Genomic DNA, 22,811 nt, shown 5'->3' on the forward strand with positions numbered 1-22,811 from the left:
GAGGGACCTACCCTGTGCAGTGGGGCCTGCTGAGGTGGTCACTGAACTCTTTAAGATAGGCTCTCTCCTGGGTCCCTGTTTAGCCCAGGATCTCGAAGACTTGGAGAGTGAAGCTCTGAAGAAGGAATGGTGGACAGAAAGATAGTGGGACTGGTATTTTGAGACAAGGCATTCTCTCTACATGGCCAGACAGACAGGCCTGTTTCAGGGTCTGCTTCCTCCATTGCAGTGAAACTACCAGAAACTGGGCAAGCCTGAGGGCACCACCAGTCTTTCAGCCTTTTGACCACTGTTGACAGTGCTGAGGAGTAGCCATTAGCATTTTTCCTTGGTGGACAGTTCTCTTGGTGAGCTGATGGATCATGAAAGGTTTCTCAGCTGCACCAGCATGCTGCCGTGTTAACAAGAATTAACTTAGAGGTAACATATCATAGTGGTCTAGGCATCGGGACTGCCTGCATTCAAATCCGGGCCCGGTTACGAACTAGCTGCGCAACCTTGAGCAAGGTGCTTAACTTCTCTGTTAGATGGGCAGTATAGTCGTTGTGAGGATTAAATGAGTGAAAAGTGTCAGATGTCTGGGACAGTGCCGGGCACATAGTGTCCAATAAATGCCAGCTATTCTTAGTTTTCAAAGGAGACTTACAAATATTTAAAATATTTTTAAAAGTTGGATTTAGGGCTGTCTGCATAGTCCCCTCCCACCCCCTTCCCAGTCTCTCTCTCTTCTCCTTGTGCCGGCCTTCTTTTCATTTCTTCAGTTTAGTCGAGTGGATTGTTTGTAAGTGGCTGCTGGGGGCTGTGCAGGTTCCAGACACACAGCTTTGTGCCTTGCCTTCAGCTGGCGGAACGTCCGTCTCCTGAGGTTGTGCTGCCATGGCCATCACATGGCGCAAGCCTGTGGGGCACACACGTCCCAAGGGCGGCAGCTGCCCGTCCTCCCTGCTGCCCAGAGAGATCGCCACAGGGAAATGCCGCTGATCAAAGCTCTGGATCAGTTTTACCAAAGACTTTCCAAACGAGAGGGGCCCACGGGGGTGACAGGGGAGGCTGTGGCATCCAGTCCCCTGGACATCTCACCACAGCAATCCCCACGCCCCGGTGTGTGCAGGCTGCACTAGCAGAGGCGGGGGTGGGTGAGATGACTTCTGGAGGACCCTCCCAGTATGGCCCTACGCCTGTGAAAAAGGTATCCCGTCAACACATCAGCAGAAAACTCAACATTTTTCTCTCTCCTGGCCCATTTCCCCTTTACTACGTCAGCATTTAGATTCAAAATGCTCCGGTCTTCCAGACCTGCTGTCTGAGCTGCAGCGTGAAGAGAGGAGCTTCGTCGTGAGCTGGGGGGGCTACTGCTATCTTCAGGTGCTTCACTCTGGGTTCTAGGAGGGAGGCAGGCAGCAGATCAAGGGGTCAGGGAGGCCTCGAGTGGAGAGCCGTCGGAGGACAGGAGGAGAGCAGCACAGTGCAGGGCGGGGGATGTTTCTGCCATCTCAGCTGCTCTGGATTTGACAGGACCTGTCCGTTGGGCCTCCGCTGTGGCAGCTCTCTGCCCCTCAGGGTAAAAGGACTGTGACTTCCGGGAAGCTTTGTACCCTGCCCTGCCAGCGCCACCAGCACCAGCCTCACGCTCAGGCCGGACCCTGTTCTAGCGCTGGCCACCAGAGTGGGGTGTGGGGAGTCTGCTGGTCTTGGAGCTCCCTCCCAGGTTTGGGATTTACAAAAACACTTCAAACCAAATTGAGGGTCCAGGGAAAATACCCCCTCACTCCTGTCACTTCTCTAGAACTCCAGACCCCGAAAGGACCCAGATGGCAAGACTTAGAGCCCCCCTTCTTCTCCCCACCACTCAAGAATGTGAACTAGCAGCAAACAAAAGTCTCATCCAAATTAGGAAGCAAGCAGCTCTGTCTGCCGGTGAGTGTGTGCCATAGGGGATGTTTGGAGTTTTGGGCTCCCGCACAGGTCCCTTCAAACCCACAATGTTACCGAGACTTCAGCTGCTGACCCTAAATCAGTCCTGTGCCATCCCATCACCGCACACCCTTCCCCAAAACCAAAATGCTGCTGCAAAAGCAACTGTCAGCTCAGGGCTCCTGGGAGGCACCGGACCCTGTGCCTCTATTTCCAAGCCTGTGAACAGAGCCATCTCCAAGCAAGAGCTGTGGGGCGTTAGTACAGGCCCCGTGCTCTGAGGGGGCTGCTGCTGAGGTGCTGGGAGAGGGCTCTGCTGGACAGATGCCGAGACCTGGGCATGCGCCATAGAACTAGACTCCCACCCACACCCCCCACGGACCCTGAGTGGGGCACCTTTCCTGCGACGGAGGGGGACACAGAGGCTCTGGGCTATGAGTGCTGATCAATAAGACCACGGCTCCACGAGCTGGCAGCGATCAAAAGCCCCTTCCTCCCCAGCCCTGCCCTCATTACCTTCTTGGGAGAGGATGATGAACTTGGTAGTCTTGAGTGTCTTTCCATTCAGCGTCCAGGTGACGGTGGCCGGGGGGTCAGAGGACACCTGGCACTGGAGCAGCAGCTTCTCGCCCTCTGCCACATGGACATCTCGCAGCTTCTCCGTGAAGGTCGGGGCTGTCCCTTGGCTCTCTGATCTTTGCTCGTTATCTGTGCCTCCTGAAGGCCCCCTCTTGCAGTTCACATCATTCTTAACCTCCTTCTTGAGTTCTTCTTTCCCAGCTGGTTTTGGGATCTCAGCTGGCTTGGCATTGTCCAAGGGTTTGGGGGTTTCAACAGGCTTGGCATTGCTTGTAGGTTTCAGGGTCTCAGCAGGCTTGGCATTTCCCAGGGGCTTCGGGGTTTCGGCTGGTTTGGCATTGCCCAAGGGTTTGGGGGTCTCAGCCGGTTTGGCATTGCCCAAGGGTTTGGGGGTCTCAGCTGGCTTGGCATTACTCACAGGTTTCAGAGTCTCGGCAGGCTTGGCATTGCCCATGGGTTTCGGGGTCTCAGCAGGCTTGGCATTGCCCACAGGTTTCAGGGGCCCTGAAGGCTGGGCATTGCCCACAGCCTTGGGACTTTCTGCCACTTTGGCATTCAAGGCCTCAGCACTGCTGCTCCCATTCTCTGCTGGTAATTTTTTCTTGCTGCCCAGCACTGAGCGAAAATCCGGGGTGGCAGGTTTTGCAGGTGGTACCTTCTCAGGCACTGGGGTCTTGGGAGTCCCCTTCTTGGCCAAGACAGAGCGGAAGTCAACCTGCTGGGGACTGTGCACCTTCCTCTCTTCCTCGGACACGGTCTTTGGCTTCACTTGCCGCTGCAGGTTGGCACGGAAATCCATCTGCTCGGCTGGGATCTCCTTCAGGTCTTCCTCCGACACGGTCTTGGTGCTCACCTTCTTCCCTAGCAGGTCGCGGAAGTCCAGCTGCTCCACCTCCTGCTGGCGGATGGCCTCCTCCGTGTGCTGCCGGGTCTCCACGCGCCTCTTCAGCACCCCCCGCACGCCTTCGCCGTCCTCCTCCTCTGGCCAACCCTGCCCTCTCGCTGGCCAGCTAGGCCTCAGGGTCCCATAGCAGTCACCATCACCACCATCAGCACCAACTCCTCGGCCACAGAGGCCCTCACAGCTGGTAGGCTCCCTCCCCCTGCAACCAGTGAGGGGAGAAAGGAAAGCAGCAGGAGGAAAAGGGGCCGGGTGAAAAAGAGACGTCAGGAGAGAGCAAATCCCTGAGGGAGGCAGGGTAGAGGGGAGGGGAAGGAATGGTGGGGGCTGGCCAGGCTGTGTTTATAGAAGGGAACATTGGTGAGAGGAGCTTGCTTGCTTAGTTGGTTTGTTACATCGGTAATGACTTCAGTAGCCTTATAAGGGTGTGTGCAAAAAAAAAAGAGAAATTCACCCCCTCCCTGCTCTCCCTCCCTCATTCGCCTTCCAAGCGCTCCCTCTTGGCTTGGGCAGCTCAGTCCGAGGACACAAACAATCTGGGACTGTTGGGCTGGGCCTGCAGGGGCCAGGAGGAAGGTGCGTGGGTGGTGGCATGGGGCCTGGCCAGTCAGCTCCTGGGGGGCACTCACCGCTGGGGGGCTTGGGTAGGGCTGCTCTGTAGCATCAGTGACACTTGGCAACTGCATTCGCCAACCCGGTTCCTAAGGAATTCAAGGGGTCAGTACAGATCAAGAGGCTCTCGGCTGAGGGCCTTCTCGGGCCGCGATGAGGGAAGGGCCGGCAGGACTTGACCACAGGCTGGCTGCTGGCTCCAGGAAAGATGGGACCACAGGCTTAGCTGTGACCCCAACAGGCCAACCCCAGCCCTAGACTTAGGGCAGGGCCCTACCCCCCTCTCCTTGGCTCACCCTTTATTTTCCCAGCTCTTGTTTAAAAAGGAAAAAAACAAACAAAAACAAACCAGGATCTTCTGGACAACAGCTAAGATAAGCATCCAGAAGTTGCAATACTTTTCTGTAAGTATATTGCAAAAATAATTCAATCAATAGATCACTCAATCAATAAAAGAAGAGTAAAGATTAAACTAATGGGGGCCGTGATGGAGCTGCTTGGTCTAGAGCAGCGGTCGCCAACCTTTCGGGCCTCACGGCTGGCGACCGCTGGTCTAGAGTGTGCGGCCTTGGTCAGCCTGCCAGTGACCTTGAGTTTGACTCTGTGCTCCCTTAATACAGAGCTGGGTACTTCCCTCTCCTCTACAGTGCCCCCTTCCCCCCAACGACTTCCCCTTCGCCTGCTCAAGAAATGAAAACACCCTCCAATCCGTACTCATTGGCTAATGCCCTCAGGTCAGAACTTTTTGCATTGAAACCTAGCAGGTGTCTCCCTAATGGGTGGCCCTCTCTCTTCTTCCCTCAGATGGGGCTCTGGATTCTCCAGCCGCTAATAACACTGTTCAGTCTCTCCGAGCTGGTGGGTGACCAGCTGGGCCCCTTCTGCTCAGCAGAGGGGCTATTCCAAGCTTGGGTGCCTGGAGGACATGGAGCAGCAGCTCAGCCCGCCAGCCCTACAAGGCTGCCATCTGCTGGCGTTTCTGAGCTCTGACCAGCCAAGAGGTCCTGCTTGCCGGTGGAAGGGGTGGAGGCAGGTCTGAAAGCCAAAGGCTTCATGGTGATAAACACCCGTGTTATATAGCACCCTCCAACTCTCATCATGTCCCATCTGTTCTCGTTCTTGTCCCCAAGCATCCCAGTGAGGCATAGAGAACCATTATGTCCGTTTGAAAGGTAAGGAAAGGAGGCTCAGGAGTTTCTGTGAGGCAGTGCTGGGGTTCTGGGGTGTCCCACACATCCCACTGCACACAACCATCTTACCAGCCCTTCAGGGGCTGAGCCTGCCTCACCTGCTAGCACAGGTGTGCCAAGCTCTGCGACAGGTTCCTCACATAATCTGTCTCACTTATGACAGCTCTGTGAGGTTGGGGTCAGCACCATTTTTATAGGTAGGAAAAATGAGGCCTATGATGGTTAAGTAATTTGCCTAAACCCACAGAGCTAACTAGCGGGCATAGAGGCTGGGACATGGGTCTACCTAAACCCAAGACCTGTGACCTTCCTACCCCACTCTACAGTGCTCTTCAGTACAAATCTATTCCGGGATATGTGTGCGTGTGCGAGTCTATGTGCACATGTATAGGTCAGCCACACGCACGGGTTCGCATGTATGTGGGGTCGACCTGATGGGCACCTGCACCTGCAGGTCCGTGTTTGGGAACATGTGCCCATGCACCAGTCACCGCACATGAACAGACATCTGAACATGAGTTCACGGAGCTCTGCTGACGGATGTGGGTACCTTCTGCCCGGTTTCCCTCCCCATGGAGGGCCGACTCTGGGTCAGGCAGGGGCAGCCCATGGTATGGCAGAGGACTCTCAGGGCTGCTGGGGGTTGCTGCTCACTCCCCGGTACTAGGACCCATTTGAAAGAAAGAGAGGTTGATCTTTGCTGCCCCCTCCCTCCTCTTATCTGTTGGGTCCCCTCTGGGCCACCTTCCTCAAGGCTTCCTCTCAGGGGGCACAGACTCAAGGTTCAAGAAGCCTCATGTCTGGAGAGTTCGACAGCCCAGGGTGCTTCTTTGCTCAACAATGAGCAATTAGGTGCCTCCCTGGTGCCAGGCCCTGGGAAGGCTCAGGGGCCCCCACAGCACCCTGAACACTCAACACAGAAGGCTACAGGACTTGGGTCAACCGGAGTAATAACTGTGGGAGTTCCTTTGGGCGGAGGACCAGCCCCTGCCAGGCTGCTGGCCAGAATTAGGCCGTCCTTTTCCCACTTTTCTTTCAGGCACAGGGTTGGCGCCCGGAGTTGGTGGGAAGCAGGAGGACAGGATGCCCAAGGGCCATGTTTCCTGGGAGCCCTTTTCAACATCTCCTTCACTGAGTTTGCTCTTGTCACAAGTAGAACGCAGGCCAGATGCAGAAACCAGGAGCAGACACTGACCAGATGGCCCTGCTCTACCCCAGCCACGCTCCTCGGAAGCTTTAACTGAGCTGGAGTAAGCTTTGTCTCTTCGTGGGGGGACACAGGTAAGGGGTTCTGTTGTTTGCCAATCCCTGCTCTCAAGGAGGGCAGCATAGGCAGCCTGCTGCTCAGCCCATTCCCAGGCCTCACTCGGAGCCCCCAGGGCAGTCTGGGGGGCCGGTAGGGGGTGTAGAACTTGGGATTCCTACGTCTGGCCCACCAAGTGAATCATCCCTAGAGGTGGTCTGGGGGTCACTATTTCTGTAGCTATAAACTTAAATCTCTGCAGGGCCTTAAAGCAAATCATGGTTCATTGAAAACCTGCAAAGATCAGAGAGGCCTGCTGCCTGGGACCCACCCCAGATAACCTCCCAGCTGGAACAGCCTTTGCGGCCATCTTTGGTATCATCGCATACTCAGTCAGAAGTACGTGCAGGGGCCAAGGATGAGGCCCCTGCCCCGCGCCCAGCCCAGGTGCTGCCCCAGAGGACATGGGCCTATCACCCTATACGGACAGAGCTCCTCTGCCCCCACCTCCCAACCCCCGAATAAGAAGTCCTCTCCTTCCTACAACGCCTTTGGGCCTGTCCCACTCTAAATCACCCACCTCTGGAATGGATTTTTATAGGCAAAATTAAAGATTTGATTTCTTGGGAAGCAAAAATCTTTTAAATAGTCCAGCTGGAATTTGGAACTCACTTTTTGACATTTCCCCTTTTAGTTCAGGAGAGAAAAGCTAGGGAAGGGAAGGGGAGCTAGAAACCACCCACCATATGTACCCCCACCCCAGCCTTCCCACCCCCTCTTCCTCCCAGCCATCCAGTTCCTCCTTGAAAGGCATTCTGCCCTGGGTTGAGGTCTGATTCCTGTCAGGATGAGAAAAGCAAGAGGGGAATGAGGCCCTGGCAGGCCTGGCACACATTCCCCAGGAGAACTTTCCACTGGCTCGCTCCTTCTCGGCTGGGGACAAAGCCAAGGCCAGGGCACCAGCCTCCCCAAGGGATGAAAAGACTGGGCTTTGGGGAGGGAAAGGGGGCAAGGGCTGCCGGGGGTGGGGACTCCAGTGTGATTTCCCAGGTTCCCTAAGTCCCCAGTGCACTTGGAAGAAACCAGGAACAAAAGAGCATCTGATTCCAAGGCAGAGATTAGGGTTCTAATCTGGGCTCAGTACTGGCCTTTGGGTGGCCACGAGCAAATCTATGACCCCGAGACCTCAGTTTCCCCCATTATTAAATGAGGAGGCGGCGAGCTAACTTCTGAAGTCCCTTCCAACTGGGACAGTCTAAGTTTTATGACTGTCCGCAGCTGGGCCCAGACAGTCTGCCTGCCGACCTCCCAGTGCAGCTCTCCACGCTGGCCTGGCTGGCTTCCCACTGCCCGTGCCTTGTCTTCCTACCCTTTCTTGCTCAGCCTATCCAACAGGCCCTCAGCAGGCAGGCCCTTTACTTAGTTGCTAAGCCTCAGCCTGTTTTCCTCAAAAGGCCCCCCAAAGCTCATCTCTTTTCGGATGTCTGGTTTGATTGACATGAGTAACTGCCTCAAAGCACTACTCCTTCCAGACAAGCTCTGTTCTCACATATAAAGTTTCCATGATCTGTACTGACCTAGGAGAGAGGAAGAGTGTGTCTTCTTCCTATTTTGGATGCAGATTTGCCTTCCTTAGAATAACCGGTTCAGGCACCAGGCAAAGGCTGTTGGTGGGTCTGGGCACACTACCAGTGGCTGCTAGCGGGGTGACTGGCCAGCCTACGGCCATCTTATCAGCTGTCCACAGATGTGTCATTAGCTCGGCTGAGATTTGTTGAGACCTACCTAAGTATCAGCAGAACTTCCTAGCAGATCCACAGACTCCCAAGACACAAGAATGGCTACTTCTCAAAGCCACTCAGTAATGGGATGGTTTGTTAGGCAGCAAAAGCCACCTGATACAGGTAGAAAGCACATGCGTGGGAAGGACCCCAGAGCACATGCCAGGTGCTGTGATTATGACAGTGACAGCGCTCCATCCTGGCAGTGGCAGTGGCAGTGGCCGTGGCGTGCGGCTACCGAGCCTGTCTGTAGCTCAGAGCCTTAAACATGATGAGCTCAGTACAGGGAAACTATTTGTCCAGGAGATCAAGCCCTCTGACCAAGTGGCCAAGCACCTGAGCCAGGCAGGTCCAAGCCTCCTCGGGGTGCGGCACAACCTCCTATTCACAGAGTCAAGGTGCAGACACGCGCTCTCCTTCAGCGTTGACACCAACCCGAGGGGCTGGCTTTTCGCCTCCATCCACCCAGGGTTGGCATGGCATGTGAAGAGTTAGAGCATTAAAAAAATAGAAGAACATTTCTGGATCACATTCATTTACCAGACAGTGACCACATGCTGACTATGGGCCAGACATGTTCTAGGCACTGGGAACATGGCAGTGTGCCCTCAGGGAGCTTACCTTCCCATGTAACCTAGAAAGGCCTTGAAAGAGAGAAAAAGGGAATGGGGCGAGTTAACTTCCCGGCAGCAGTCTGAAAATGTCTATGGCTTCTTTGATACTCCTCTCTCCAAAGGTGGAACTTATTCTCCTCCCCTTGAGTATGAACTATACTGAGCGACTCACTTCTAACCAATATAAAATGTGGCAGAAGTGACGGTGTGAGACTCCTGAGGGTGGACCATAAAAGACACTACAGATTCCAGCACGTTCTCTCTTGGATCACTCTCCCTCTCCCTTCCTCACTCTCTCAAAATCAATTTTTAAAAATCTTTTAAAAAAGATGCTAAGTATTGGGGTAATTTGTTATACAACAAGAGATAACTGATATACTCCCTCTACCTCCTGCTTTTCCAATTTTAATCCATTCTTCCCTCCTTCATATTCTCCACACACCAAATAATGGGGGAGCAGAAGGCAGGATGCAGTAAGACAGAGGTCTTTGGGGAACGCAGCCCAGAAGGGACGGTTCTCCATGCACGTCTGCTGTACTGAAGTGGAAGAAATGAAAGCTTGTCAGTGGCACCAAGTCTGCACTTTCTTCGCCTTGAAGCCCAGCCCCACATTGTTTTGTGCTTCCTCTGGCTTCCCAGCCCCAGGCAGGAAGTTGGAGGGTGTAGGAACTTGGGGGCGGGACATGCAGACTCACTTGAGCAGGATTTCATACTGGCCGGCGTGCCTGGGCTGCACATTCTTCAGGACCAGGGTGAACACGTCCTCGTTCTGCAGCACCTCGAAGTGGCCGGCGTCTTTGGAGAGGGCCTTGCCGTCTCGGAGCCAGTGCACGGTGGGGAAGGGGTCGCCGGCGATGGCACAGGAGATGAGGACGCTCTGGCCCAGGGAGGCTGTCACCGAGCGAGGCTTGCTGATGAACCAGGGCTGGGTGCCATCCTGGGGCTCTGGAAGTTGGCAAAGTGTTGAGTTAGAGAGGGAGGCCTTTCAGCAGAGAGCGTCCACTCAACTCTTCATGGGGGTGAAGGTCGGAAGACAGCACGTTACCCAAATAACAGCTTGTCCAGAAATCACTTTTATTGGACATACAGATATAGCATATTCTGCTTGTGGCCAATCTGTGTTGGTTACATTCTCAGAGGATAATATTGACATGAATGGTATATCCAAAGCAAGGGGAGGTAGCCCAGGATGTACAGGGCACTGGGCTGGGCACCAATGTTCCACATTAGACGTGATGAGGAAGATCTATACTTGCTTATGAACTGGTCTCTCCTCTCACATGGAGGCTCCCTAAAGGCGAGGACCCCAATAAGCCCGTAACTCACGTCAAAAGCCATCACTGCCAATTTGCTACATGTATCATGAGATTTCCCTCCTGGCACTCTATGCGGCTGTCACCAGAAACCCAGAGAGGGCAGGGACTTCAAAAGGCAGGGAAGAGCGGCCCTACTCCACCAGACGTCAGATGTAGGGTGAGGAGCTGGTCCCTGGGCTGGGCTGGGGCCAAGACAGCACGGGGTCCATCTTGGGAACACAGCAGGCTCACGTGGCTTCCTCACCTCCTGACGGCTTTTGGAGAGACCACGGCAGCACCTCCCACCCCTGCCCCGGCACCTGGTCAGCCTCACCTTGCACGGTGAGCACAGCCTGGGTGCGAACCTCCCCGGCGCTGTTCCAGGCCTCGCAGGTGTAAGTGCCCGTGTCCTCCGGGAACACCTCCTGGATGCACAGGCTGTGCCGAGTGCCCCTCTGTTCAAAGTGGAAGTCCTCCGACTCCTGGATCTCGTTCCCGTTGTGAAGCCAGATGACCTCAGGGGGTGGGTTCCCTGAACGGGAGGAAGGTCGGGGCCTGGTCAGGAGGTGCTTTCCTGGGCCACCTGGCAACTCTGCACATAGTGCTGGGCCACTATGCTAAGTACTTCACTAAACCCGCTTCAGCTTCCTACCCAGAAAGTCTTCTAACGCATCTGCCTCCCTGGTTTCTTGGAGGATGAAGTGAGCTCGCACAGCCCCCTCATAGCCCCCTGGGACGGCAGCTGACACAGCATGTGGCACACGGAAGTGTTAATGCATGCTCATAATTATTTCACAACAGACTTGGGAAAACTAGGAAGAACCCAGAGGTGAAAAAAATATGATTGCAAAGATGAAAAAGGAAACCCAGGAAGAATGGTTTTTAAAATTAGAATTCAAACTGCCTGAGAGGCAACTGGGTCACTGGGTTTGAAGGGACCACGTTTTCGCTCCGCACTGACTCGCACTGAGCAGTTGGCGTGACTTTATGGCCACTCCCTCGCCATCCTCAGCAGAAGGGAAGGTCCGCTGCATCGTGTTGTTACCGTACAAATGTTGTCTGAGGGTGAGGGTGGGCCCCAGCTCATATGGGATTTCTCAACAGGCTCATGAAGGACAGCACCTTCAGACTTTACTAGTCTGTCTTCCGGGTGGTTTCCAGCAATTTATTGAGGCAGAAAACAGTGGCCGTCTGTGCTGGTTTCCCTTATGATAAGAGCTGAGCCGCTCTGCTCTCCTGAAGAGGAGCAAGGCCGAGGCGGGCGGGGAGGCAGGCCGGGTGGTGTCAGGAGAGAGGGGACCACCTCTGTCGCCAATGGGTTGGCTAGCACGTGTCTGGAGGCCGGGTGCACAGTGCCTCAGATTTCTGTCAGAGGAGTGCAGACAGGGGAGGGGACCCAGCCCTCCCCTGGGACCGTCCTGGGGCTGCCTCCTGCGGCAGGAGCAGGAAGCTCTAAGGGGTGACCCCGAGGGTTGTCACAGGCCATCTTCATTGCTTCTGCAGTTCACAAGGAACTAAGAACCCAGGAGGGCCAAGTGAAATAAGTCAGACAGAGAAAGACAAACACCACATGATTTCACTTACACCGAGAATCTAAGGAACAAAATAAACAAAATAGAAGCAGCCTCATCGACACAGAGAACAGACTGGTGGTTGCCAGAGGGGAGGGGGTTTGGGGGACTGGGTGAAAAAGGTGAAGGGATTAAGAAGTACAAATAGGCAGTTACAAAATAGTCACGGGTTTGTAAAGTATAGCAGTGGGAATATCGTCAGCAATATTGTAATAATTATGTATGGTGCCAGGCGGGGAGCACTTTGCGAGGGGTATGATGATGTCTGACCACTGTGCCGTACACCTGAAACCAATGCAAAATAATACTGAACAGAAACTGTAATAAAAAGGGATAACACACACAAACAGAATTCTTTTATAAAAATACTTCCCATTTTTCTGGCAATTATGTGTGTGATGATAAAAAAAATAAATAACGACCCAGGAGGGCGACCTCCAGGGTGTCAAAGGGACTGGGCAGTGGCCAGCACCGTCTATATCGTGAAGGGGGACCTGGCTCCCAGGCTCCTGCTGCTGCCTCCAGCAAGGGCTGTGACAGCTCACACGGGGTAACCACCAGCCCCTCTTTTAGAAGAACCTCTGCCCCTCCTTCTCACCTAAACTTTGAATAGAGCAACTGAGAGCATCTTCCATCATCTGGTTTAGTACCTGTGTTCAAACTTCCCAGCTACATTGGGTTTTCACATCAATCCCTCACCCTCTAGTCGTGGCCATCTCCTCCCCTGGACCACGTAACTTCCAACACAGAAATCCCTGCCCAGAGAAAGAGGAAGGAGGGACCCAGAGGCTCTGCGTCGTTAGGCCCACTGACTGAGGGTCCCATGCCTGTTTCCTGGTACACCAATGATCTGAGGGGACCTCAGGGAACAATGCTCCCCCCCACCCCAAGGAGACAGATGCAGCGACAGACCTGACACCTGGACTGTCATGGTGACCTGGCTTCCATCCATGACCTTGAGGTCAGAGAGGCCTTGCAGGAAACGGGGTGCAGCGGGCTTGCTGGGGGCCGTGGGCAGAAGGTACTCACTCTTCCTGTCACTCTTCTTTTCTGTGTGGCAGACAACAGACGTGGGATCAACATTTGTCCATTCGTTTGACAAACACAAGACTAAGTGACCCCTGGGCACCAGACTGCCAGGCTCTGCTCCCCCTAGAAACTGACCACCGAGAGAGGAGTGTGGGGAGGCCCTGGAATCCACTGGGGACTAGGCGTGCCTGCTTCCCTGCCTGATGTGGCTATGCCAGGGGTGGGCAAACTTTTTGACTCGAGGGCCACAATGGGTTCTTAAACTGGACCAGAGGGCCGGAACAAAAGCATGGATGGAGTGTTTGTGTGAACTAATATAAATTCAAAGTAAACATCATTACATAAAAGGGTACGGTCTTTTTTTTTTTTTTTTAGTTTTATTCATTTCAAACGGGCCGGATACGGCCCGCGGGCCGTAGTTTGCCCACAGCTGGGCTATGCTCTTGCCAGACAGCAGGGAAAGAACAAGGCCCTGCAGGGCCCAATCCAGGTTCTGGTTCCTCAGGAGAAAGTCACGGGGGCGAGGGGGACCCAATACTTGGCATCTTATGAGATTTTTCTCTTAAATTTATTTGCTTTTTTAAACAAAGGACATCCTCGTGTGGCACAAAAGGTACCGAAGGGTACATGGAACGTCTCCCTTCCATCCCGTCCTCCAGCCATCAATGTATCTCTCCCCAGAGGCAACCGATTTTCAGTTTCTTGCTCATCTTACCAGAGGGGATCTATGTGTATAACACACTCAAGCAATAGGCACACTCTTTTATTTCCTCCTCTTAAAAAAACGGTAGCACAGTGCACACATGACTGGCATCTTGTTTTTTTCACTTAGCAATGTATCTTGAGGTCTCTTGTAAAATAGAACGAAGGAGCTTCCTCATTGTTTTCTGCGACTGCATGATGCGCCGTTGCCCTGTCATGAGATTTTAAGCACTCAAGAAAGCCAAGACATAACATGCATTGGAATGACTAAATTTGAAAAGACCGATCACCCTAAGCACTGCTGCGGTGGGGTGTGGAGCAACGGGGAGCTCATAGAATGCTGTGGGGGTGTAATTTGGAACACAGCCCTTTGAAAGCAGTTTGGCAGTTTCTTAAACAGTTAAACATACATTTACAATATGATCCAGTGATTCTACTCTTGGCTACTTATACAAGAGATTGGAAGCACATATTTACTTAAAGACTTGTCCACAAACGTCCATAGCAGCTTTATTATTAATGGCCCTAAACTGAAGATAACCTATTGACAAGTGAATGAATAGACAAATGGTGATTTAGCCATACAATGGAATACTACTCAGCAAAAAGGAATGGATTCATGATAGACGCTAGCGCTACGAAAGGGTCAAATCTCACAAAAATTACATTGAATAAAGGGAACCAGACAAAGAAAGAGTACATACTGGATGATTCCATTTACATAAAAATCTAGGAAATGTAAAATGCAGTGATAAAAATGATTGGGGGGATGGACTACAAAGGGGCATGAAGAAGCATTTGGGGGTGATGGAGAGGTCATTTCTTAAAATTGTGGTGAAGGTTTTATAGGTGAAGGTTTCAAATTAAGTAGCATAAATATATGCAGGGGTGTCCCTCTCTCTCTCTCTCTCTCTCTCTCTCTCTCAGAGAACTCACTAGCTAGTCAAAGACATAAACTAGGACAACTCTTTGGGTTCAGGGATGGCCCACTCACCCCCACTCATCTTTCTGGGGAGATGGACTGACAAATAGGTTTTCCATTATTCTCAGAACACTGCCCAAGGTGGGCTTTGACCTGCCTCATGGGAGTCAAAGGGGAAAGGGCAGCAAAGGGCCTGAGCTGGAGTCCACTTCCCACCCAGAACAGCCTAATGCACAATGAGCTCATGGCTGCCCCGTCTCTGATCTTGGCCTCTGTCTTGCCAGTCAGGTGCCTGTGACCTTTGAGAATTCTTTTTGCTAGTTTTATTGTTTTTTTATTTTTGCCTTTTGGTGGGGCAGGGGTAGGGGCAGAGAGGGCTATGATATCTCTAACTCAGACACTAAGCTTAGGGGAAAGGGGACTCTGGTATGTTGGCTCCTTTTGGCCCAATACCAGGGTCACCAATACCAGGTCTTCTCCAGGAAGCCGGTGGCGTGGGATACACGTGCAGGGTGCTTCCCATACCTGGGAAAGGCCTCCATATTTGCCAATGAATTTTTATCGGTTGGCCCTGAAAACAAAATACAGCCCATTGCACAGCTCTGCCAGCCCAGCCTTTGGGAGTGAGGATGGGAAGGCCTAGGTCCTAGGCCCTAGGAGGCTGGAGGAAAATCCCTGTCGGGTGCCCTGTGAAGCGCATGGAGCTGAAGTGCAGGGCGGCCGAGGCAGGGAAACCCTGTAGCCCAGCGGTTCTCAACCCGTGGGTCGAGACCCCTTTGGCGGTCGAACGACCCTTTCACAGGGGTCGCCTAAGACCATCCTGCATATCAGATATTTACATTACGATTCATCACAGTAGCAACATTACAGTTATGAAGTAGCAACGAAAATAATTTTATGGTTGGGTCACAACATGAGGAACTGTATTTAAAGGGCCAGAAGGTTGAGAACCACTGCGTAGCCCATGAGCAGAGCACAGGCTCTCAGGCCCCTGCTCCCTGCCCCAGCCCGCTGCATTGCTGCCTTTGACAGAGGGGCAGCCAGGCGGCAGGCAGGAGGCCCGGGAGGGGCTGGGCCCAGCACTGGAGGTGCAGAGACCCCGGTGCTCTGACTGGGCGGCAGTGGCCAGGAAAGCAGGCTGCCTCAGGAGAGTTGAGGAATTTCCTGTCATGCACAGACCGAAAGGCTTGAGGACAACATGTTTTCGCCTGTCCAGAGCCCTTCCCGTTCCCGCCTCCCTGCTCTCTGCCAGAGTCCCAGCCCCACAGAGCTCCTGGCAGATGCACCCTTGTTCCTCAGCCACGCCCCACCCCCCCATCCTCTCTGGGGTCTTCCCTGCCCACTGCCCAGTGTCCTGACCTGGGGCTTTGACAGCCTATGGGTCTCGGCCAATGTAAACTCGAAGCATATCTGTGCCTCTCTCTCCTGAGAGGTGCCTGTCTCCGCCCCGCCCCCCCCCTCCCCTAATCACCATGGGGCAGCTCACTGGAAGCCACGGGAAATCTAGGATCTGAGGCTGGGTCATGACCTCGGGCAAATCACCGCCTCTTTCTGAAGCTCAACATCCTCCTTTGTACGTCAGGGTAGTGATGGGGTAGCAAAGGCATCATCCCAGGCCGTCGGGAGTTTCAGAGAAAACGTGAAAATACTTTGTACGGCTACTCGACATCCATGACAGCCCCTGTGTGAGGCAGGTCAGAGCTGTCCCCTCCTCACCACTTAGGCTCAGGGTGGCGAGGGGCTGGTCAGAGCTGTCCCCTCCTCACCACTTAGGCTCAGGGTGGCGAGGAGCTGGTCAGAGCTGCCCCCTCCTCACCACTTAGGCTCAGGGTGGCGAGTGGCTGGCTGGAGCTGCTCCCTCCTCACCACTTAGGCTCAGGGTGGCGAGGGGCTGGTCAGAGCTGTCCCCTCCTCACCACTTAGGCTCAGGGTGGCGAGGGGCTGGCCGGAGCTGCTCCCTCCTCACCACTTAGGCTCAGGGTGGCGAGTGGCTGGCTGGAGCTGCTCCCTCCTCACCACTTAGGCTCAGGGTCGTGGTGGGCTTATCAGCAGCAGAACAAACAGAGGCTGGGCCCTCACCCAAGGCTGACTCACTTTATGTGACCTGAGGCAAATACTGTTTAGGAATATAAATGCTGGCTTTAAAATATCAAGAGATACATCTGAAGTAAATTGAGAATGAGCTTTCCCTGCACTCCCTCCAGGAGAGGGATAGAGAGTGACTGAACTTGTGGGAACCTGCCCTGGACAGGCATTGAGCTCCAAGGTACCCCTGCCCTCTGACCCTGTTCTTCTTCTCCAAGGCCCCCCAGCAAGAACAGAGGAAGGAGGGGCGTCACTGGGAGTAAAAGTGCGAAATGAACCTGCAGGTTGGGGTCACATGGGCCTGGAGAGACTCTGAATCTAGGCTAGTGCACGGCTGAGTCATCCCCAGCATTCAGCCGCTTCCAAGTCTGCAAGGACTGAGAAAGCCAGCCCACCCTCCCTACGAGCACACTCTGCACTGGGACTAGGGAGCACGGAGGAGGGGCAAGCAGCTTCCTTTAGGTGGTCTGAAAAAGCAGCCCTAACAGAATCCTGACTCCCCAGCAGAACCCCACCACCCAGGTCACTGACCCAGCGGCCAGGATGTGCTCAGGGAAAGTGACTTTCACGAGGTCATGGAGCCTGTTAAACGCAGTCCTGGAGCTCACACCCAGGCCTCCTGACAGCGAGGCCCAGGGGTTCTGGGGACGGTCTCCTCTCGGGGAAGCAGCCTTCTCCCGTGACACCCAAGGTGAACCCGCAGGAGGACAAGTGTATTTTCTGCAGATCTGTATCCTAGACCCTCCTTGAGGGAGAAGCTCTAAAGCGGGGCAAGCCAGGTGAAAAGGGCGTCTAATTCCAGAGCCAACCAGGTGATTCGGGCTCACTCCTGTGTAGACGCAGATAAAGTGAGGCAGGTAGACACTGGCTCTGAACTCAGCTCTGGGCCGAAGGGGTTCCCAGCCCACGCCTCAGCATCCTCTCCTCTAGATTGCTGGTAATAGTCATCATCAATTATTAATGACTAGAGGCCCGGAGCACAAAATTTGTGCGGGGGGGGGGGGGGGCGGGGGGGGGGCAGGGGGGGGTGTGTCCCTCAGCCCAGCCTGCACACTCTCCAATCTGGGACCCCTCTAGAGATGTCGGACATCCCTCTCACAATCCAGGACTGCTGGCTCCCAACCGCTCACCTGCCTGCCTGCCTGATTACCCCTAACCTCTTCTGCCTGCCAGCCTGATCACCCCTAACCACTCCCGTGCCAGCCTGATCGATGCCTAACTGCCCCCCTGCCAGCCTGATTGCCCCTAACTGCCCCCCTGCCGGCCTGATTGCCCCTAACTGCCCTCCCCTGCCGGCCTGGTCACGCCCAACTGCCCTCCCCTGCCAGCCTGGTCACCCCTAACTGCCCTCCCCTGCCGGCCTGGTCACTCCCAACTGCCCTCCCCTGTAGGCCTGGTCACCCCAACTGCCCTCCCCTTCAGGCCTGGGTCTCCCCCAACTGTCCTCCCCTGCTGGCCTGGTCACCCCCAACTGTCCTCCCCTGCAGGCCTGATCGCTCCCAACTGCCCTCCACTGCAGGCCTGGGTCTCCCCCAACTGTCCTCCCCTGCTGGCCTGGTCACCCCCAACTGCCCTCCCCTGTAGGCCTGATTGCCCATAACTGCCCTCCCCTGCTGGCCATCTTATGTGTTGGAGTGATGATCAATTTGCATATAGCCTCTTCATTAGATAGGATAATACTATAGTGATAAGTGGACTGTATATAGCGTCGGTATCATGCATGATCAATACTGCCGGGTTTTTCAATGATTCAAAGAAATAACATGTAAAACTGCTAGAACAATATCGGGCAGGGAATAAGGATAAAATTAAATGTTTTGTGCCTTTTATAATCCAACTGACCTTCTTGGTTGGGCAAACTCAAACTGGCAATCACTAGGAGAAAAGTCCCCATTTACCTTGAATGAGGCAGAGTCTGAGATAATATTGTAACAATTCCTTACAAAGTTCAGCATTTCATGATGCTGAAGGATGTTCATGATTCTGTTGAGTGTCCTCCTTAACTTCCTCTGAGGTGGGGGAGATTGAGCCCCCATTCGCCGTGGAGGGAACTAAGACCCCAGGGCTGACCTGGTTGGCAGGTCCTGGTCTGGGCTCTCTCCCTCCACTGACCTAGAACACAGGCCCAGCCACCTGGATCCCACAAGGAGCTTCGGGTCATTATGTTCATGCCCAGAGTCACTGGTGATCCTAGAGCTGTGCCCTGCTGGGGTTGTGCGTTAGTGGTCATCTGTCACCATCCTGGTTTGAGGCAGAGGTAGGAGGGCAGGGGAGGAGGGGCAGGCACTGGCTATAGCACACAAATAGCAAGAGAAGCGTCCCTGGGACCCAGGGGCAGACTTGCTGCCCAGCTCAAACGGGGCCAGACTAAATATACCCCAGGTTTTTCCCACCACTGTGCTCCCGGCTGCCCTGCTGAGCCCAAGGCCAGAGCCGGCTGGCCTTCTCTCTGCATTCCAAGAGTGCTGGGCTCCTTGATTACTGCCCAGGATTAAAACTTTAGTGAACAGATCTATCACTCTGGTACTCGGTCAGCTGGCCAATGCTTCTCCCTTCCCTCACTGACTCGCTCCGTCATCACCTGAGTGGTTAGCCACTGGATGCATGTTCCATGCTGAGAGACAGGGAAAGGATCAGGCCTGTGCTCCAGGGGGTAAGGAGGAACTAAGATTAGCCCCAGCTGGTTTGGCTCATTGGATAGAGCTTTGGCCCTTGGACTGAAAGGTCCTGGGTTCTATTCCTGTCAAGGGCATGTAAATCGGTTGTAGGCTTGATCCCTGGCACTGGTCGGGGATATGTGCGGGAGGCAACCAATTAATGTGTCTCTCTCACATCAATGCATCAATGCTTCTCTCTGTCTCTCATCCTCCCTCCTTCCACTATCCCTAAAAATCAGTGGAAAAAATAGCCTCGGGTGAGGATTAACAAAAAATAAAAAGAACTAAGATTAAGAATACTCATAAGGAGTTTACTGATGAGTGAAAATGATGCCATACAGATTAAAGCTGTCAACAGGACTTGAGAAAGAGAAACAGTAGGAGAAAGGGAAGAACAGAGAGAGGAAAGACAAGAGAGGGGGGAAGAGAGAGGCGATGTGGGAAGGACGGAGGGGAAAGGAAGGAGAGGGAGAAAGACATTGCTTTCCACTCCCACCGACCTTCTGACTTCCTGCTTGCCCATTTTTGTTCATCAGAAACTGTTTTTCAAGACAGTTCCTAAGACATGAACTGAAACATTCAATTCTTGCTCTGGTGAAGCAAAGGTACCAGACAAACAGCTCATCAGGGTCCCGGAGCAGCAAAGCAGACGGCACAGGGCTGGAGCAGGGGGAGGCCTCCTGCTGCAGCGTCTTAGCTGGGTTGTCAGGCAGCTAACATTATTAACCTCTGAGCTTCAGTTTTCTTTATCCATAAAGTGGACTTATTTCAAAGGTGGAAAGATCATTGTTATGGTAATTAAACAAACAGCTTATTAATTGATTAGATTTTCCTGTCAAAACAATGTCCCTCATTAAAAACACTAATAGTAGTTTTGGCCCAGCCAGTGTGGCTCAATGGTTGAGTGCCAACCTATGAACCGTGGAGCTCACGGTTCGATTTCCAGTCAGGGCACATGCCTGGGTTGCAAGCTCGATCCCCCATAGGGGGTGTGCAGGAGGCAGCTGATCAATGATTCTCTTTCATCACTGATGTTCCTTTCTCTTTCCCTTGCCCTTCCTCTCTCTGAAATCAATAAAAACATTTAAAAAACCCCAAACTCATTCCTTTTTTTAAAAAAAATAGTAGTTTTAGTTTAAAACTCACATGAATTGATATTAAGCCGATATTTTATTTTGAAAAGCTCTTGTTTGGAGAAAGAGAGAAATACCCACACAACAGGTACAAGTTACCCTTCTCATTCATTCTTACACAGTAACCTGTATAACCCATTCCTCACGCCTGGAGACATGAACAAGGCCTTTAGCTTCTTGGGGCTTGAAATGAAGAGCCCCTCCCGCCTGTGTCCCAGTGCCTGACGAGGTCTCCGCGGCTCCCTCTGTGCTACGATAATTCTCCTGTCCTTCCCTTCCAAGTCCTTCCTCTTCTTTCTATGGCTTTAGCAGGAAAAACAATTCTGAATTTCTTTTGAGAAGTGTTTCCTTCACCTGTCAACTTTTACTAGCCAGCTGGCTTCTCTCTGAAGCTCCAGGCTTAGGGATTGAATTTGCATTAAATGCACATGTTCACACATGAATAGCTGAGGAGTTTTCCTTGAAAATGGCCCACTGCAGTCTCCCAGTTCATTTAAAACTTGTTTTGGATTAAAACAAAAAATTATGAAATGTTACATTTAAAGTGTTTAAACGGATGACACAGAAATATAAAACAGATAGCATATTGGTACAAAATACTCTACCATCTAAGGAGCCCCCAGGGATCTCCCCCGCAAATGACCTCCACCTATTGCTGTCATAGCCATTCACTAAGTCTCAGCCTCAGCAACTTCAGAGCAACCTGGATTCAGAGGTGATCACCAAATGAACATGGATGTGGAATGGCCCTCCCCCACTTCCTAATGTCCCCTTTCCTAACACTTCTCAGACAGGAAGACACACAGACCTCTTGGGAAGTTAGGGGAAAGGAAAATGATCGCTTTTTTCTCAGATCTCCTAAGGATTTTCCTTAGGCTTTGAACCTGACCTATCTTGCTTAGTCATTAGAATACAAAATACCATTTCAACAGCAAATCTGATTTACTCCAAACACTGTTATACTATGAAAATTCAGTAAATCACCAACTGAAAGGAGTTCTGGAAACACAGTCCTCCCTTCTTCCTTTATTTGGTGCTCAAAATCCAGCCTGGTCTAGGACTGAAGACTAGCCTCCTCCTTTCCCTAAACTGCAGGACTCTGGCTCCAGAGGACTCATCAAAGGAAGGTCACTGTCACCCAGCTGAAGTGGGGCCCGGCCCCGTCCCATCTGCAGGGCATCTGTGCAAAGTGCAAATCCCCAGGGAGGTATCTGACTTCTCTTCTGAAAGAAGTCCTAACCAAATAACCCCACTCGGAGGATCAGCAGAACAGCTGCATCTGAGGCACACCGATACCCCTAGCCTGGCTCTCTTTTGGCTCTGTCCCCGCACCCCCCACTGATTTCTCCAGAACCTAAGAAGCAAATGAGAAGAGAAGTGTGCAAGGAAAAGCATGAAAGGAAACAATGACGAATGGCATCCTAAAAAAGATCTCTGACCAGTAATGATAGGGTTGTTGGATGGGAAGCTGGGGCCATTGCAACCACAGCCTTCTGACCGCCCTGAAGTATCATCAAGCTCTAAACATCAAGATACAGCATCCAAACCACCCAACGTTCCATCCTGATGAGTGCCTGGAAACCACGCTCCTCCCCACGATCAACACGGATCGCATTCCGCCAATAGGAACACAGCGCTGTAATTCGGGGTGGCAGTCTCGACCAAGAACTCCAAGCTAGCAATTGGCAGCTATGACCTACAATGTGCTGCATAAGTAGACAGTATAAATCTCTGATCAGTAAAACGAGGCTCAAGTTCTATGACATGGACACAGATGTAAACTATGTACTTGGAAGTCCTTCTGGGACAGGAAGGACCTACATGTCCAAACTTTTATAGTCAACCTATATAAAACAAAACTATTGATTTTAAAATAATTTAACATTTCACTGCTTGCCTTCTTAGAATTTGAAAGACCTTTGGGCAGATGTTTTAAGGTCCTCAAAAAAAAAAAAAAAAAAAAGACAAGTTGCTCGAACGGCATGGTTCGGTGGTGGAGCATCAACTTATGAACCAGAGGTCATGGTTTGATTCCTAGGTTGCGGGCTCGATCCCCAGTGGGGCTGTGCAGGAGGTAGCCGATCAATGATTCTCTCTCATTGTTGATGTTTCTAACTCTCCCTCTCCCTTCCTTTCTGAAATCAATAAAGATCTTTAATATATATTAAAGACAAGTTAAAACCGATACTTATCTTTTTCCTTCAATAAATTTCTCTTTAGCTGACATACGTATTTTAAAAGCTTTCAGTGTTTTTAAATTCATGGCGGGCAAGGTCCATACCTGGCACCCACTGGACAGATCACACGGGGTGCAAAGCACCTGAGCATGATTAGGAGAGAGGAGGTGGCAGCAGTGTCTTCAGGCACAGAGGCTGCCTGTGCTCAGAGCTACCACATGGAGTGGCTGCCCCTGATCTGAAGGCCTTGGCTTCTACTGATGCTTTCACTGTGCACGGCTGACTTCCCTAGGGCCCTCTGTTTTCATTAGGACCTCACGTCAAAACAAGTTCTCTAATAAATATGGCTATTAAGTTTCATTTTTTTCTATGTCCTTAGGCGTCTTTAAAAAGCCCAGCAGACCTT

General features: G+C 52.5%; 1 protein-coding gene across 1 annotated transcript in view; it reads right to left on the reverse strand.

Annotated features, from left to right (window-relative positions):
• MYLK (myosin light chain kinase) overlaps positions 1–22,811 on the reverse strand; it is a 166,415-nt gene that overhangs the window by 73,375 nt on the left and 70,229 nt on the right. The window contains exons 11-15 of the mRNA XM_070406351.1: positions 12,613–12,750; positions 10,464–10,661; positions 9,530–9,779; positions 4,024–4,095; positions 2,431–3,596 (exon numbers count right to left, since the gene is read on the reverse strand). Coding sequence (XP_070262452.1) covers positions 2,431–3,596; positions 4,024–4,095; positions 9,530–9,779; positions 10,464–10,661; positions 12,613–12,750 — 1,824 coding nt within the window. The remainder of the gene's footprint in view (positions 1–2,430; positions 3,597–4,023; positions 4,096–9,529; positions 9,780–10,463; positions 10,662–12,612; positions 12,751–22,811) is intronic.

Source organism: Myotis yumanensis, unplaced genomic scaffold (genome assembly GCF_028538775.1).
Source record: "Myotis yumanensis isolate MYYU_CA2020_CCGP unplaced genomic scaffold, mMyoYum1.0.hap1 SCAF_2, whole genome shotgun sequence".
Classification (NCBI taxonomy): domain Eukaryota; kingdom Metazoa; phylum Chordata; class Mammalia; order Chiroptera; family Vespertilionidae; genus Myotis; species Myotis yumanensis.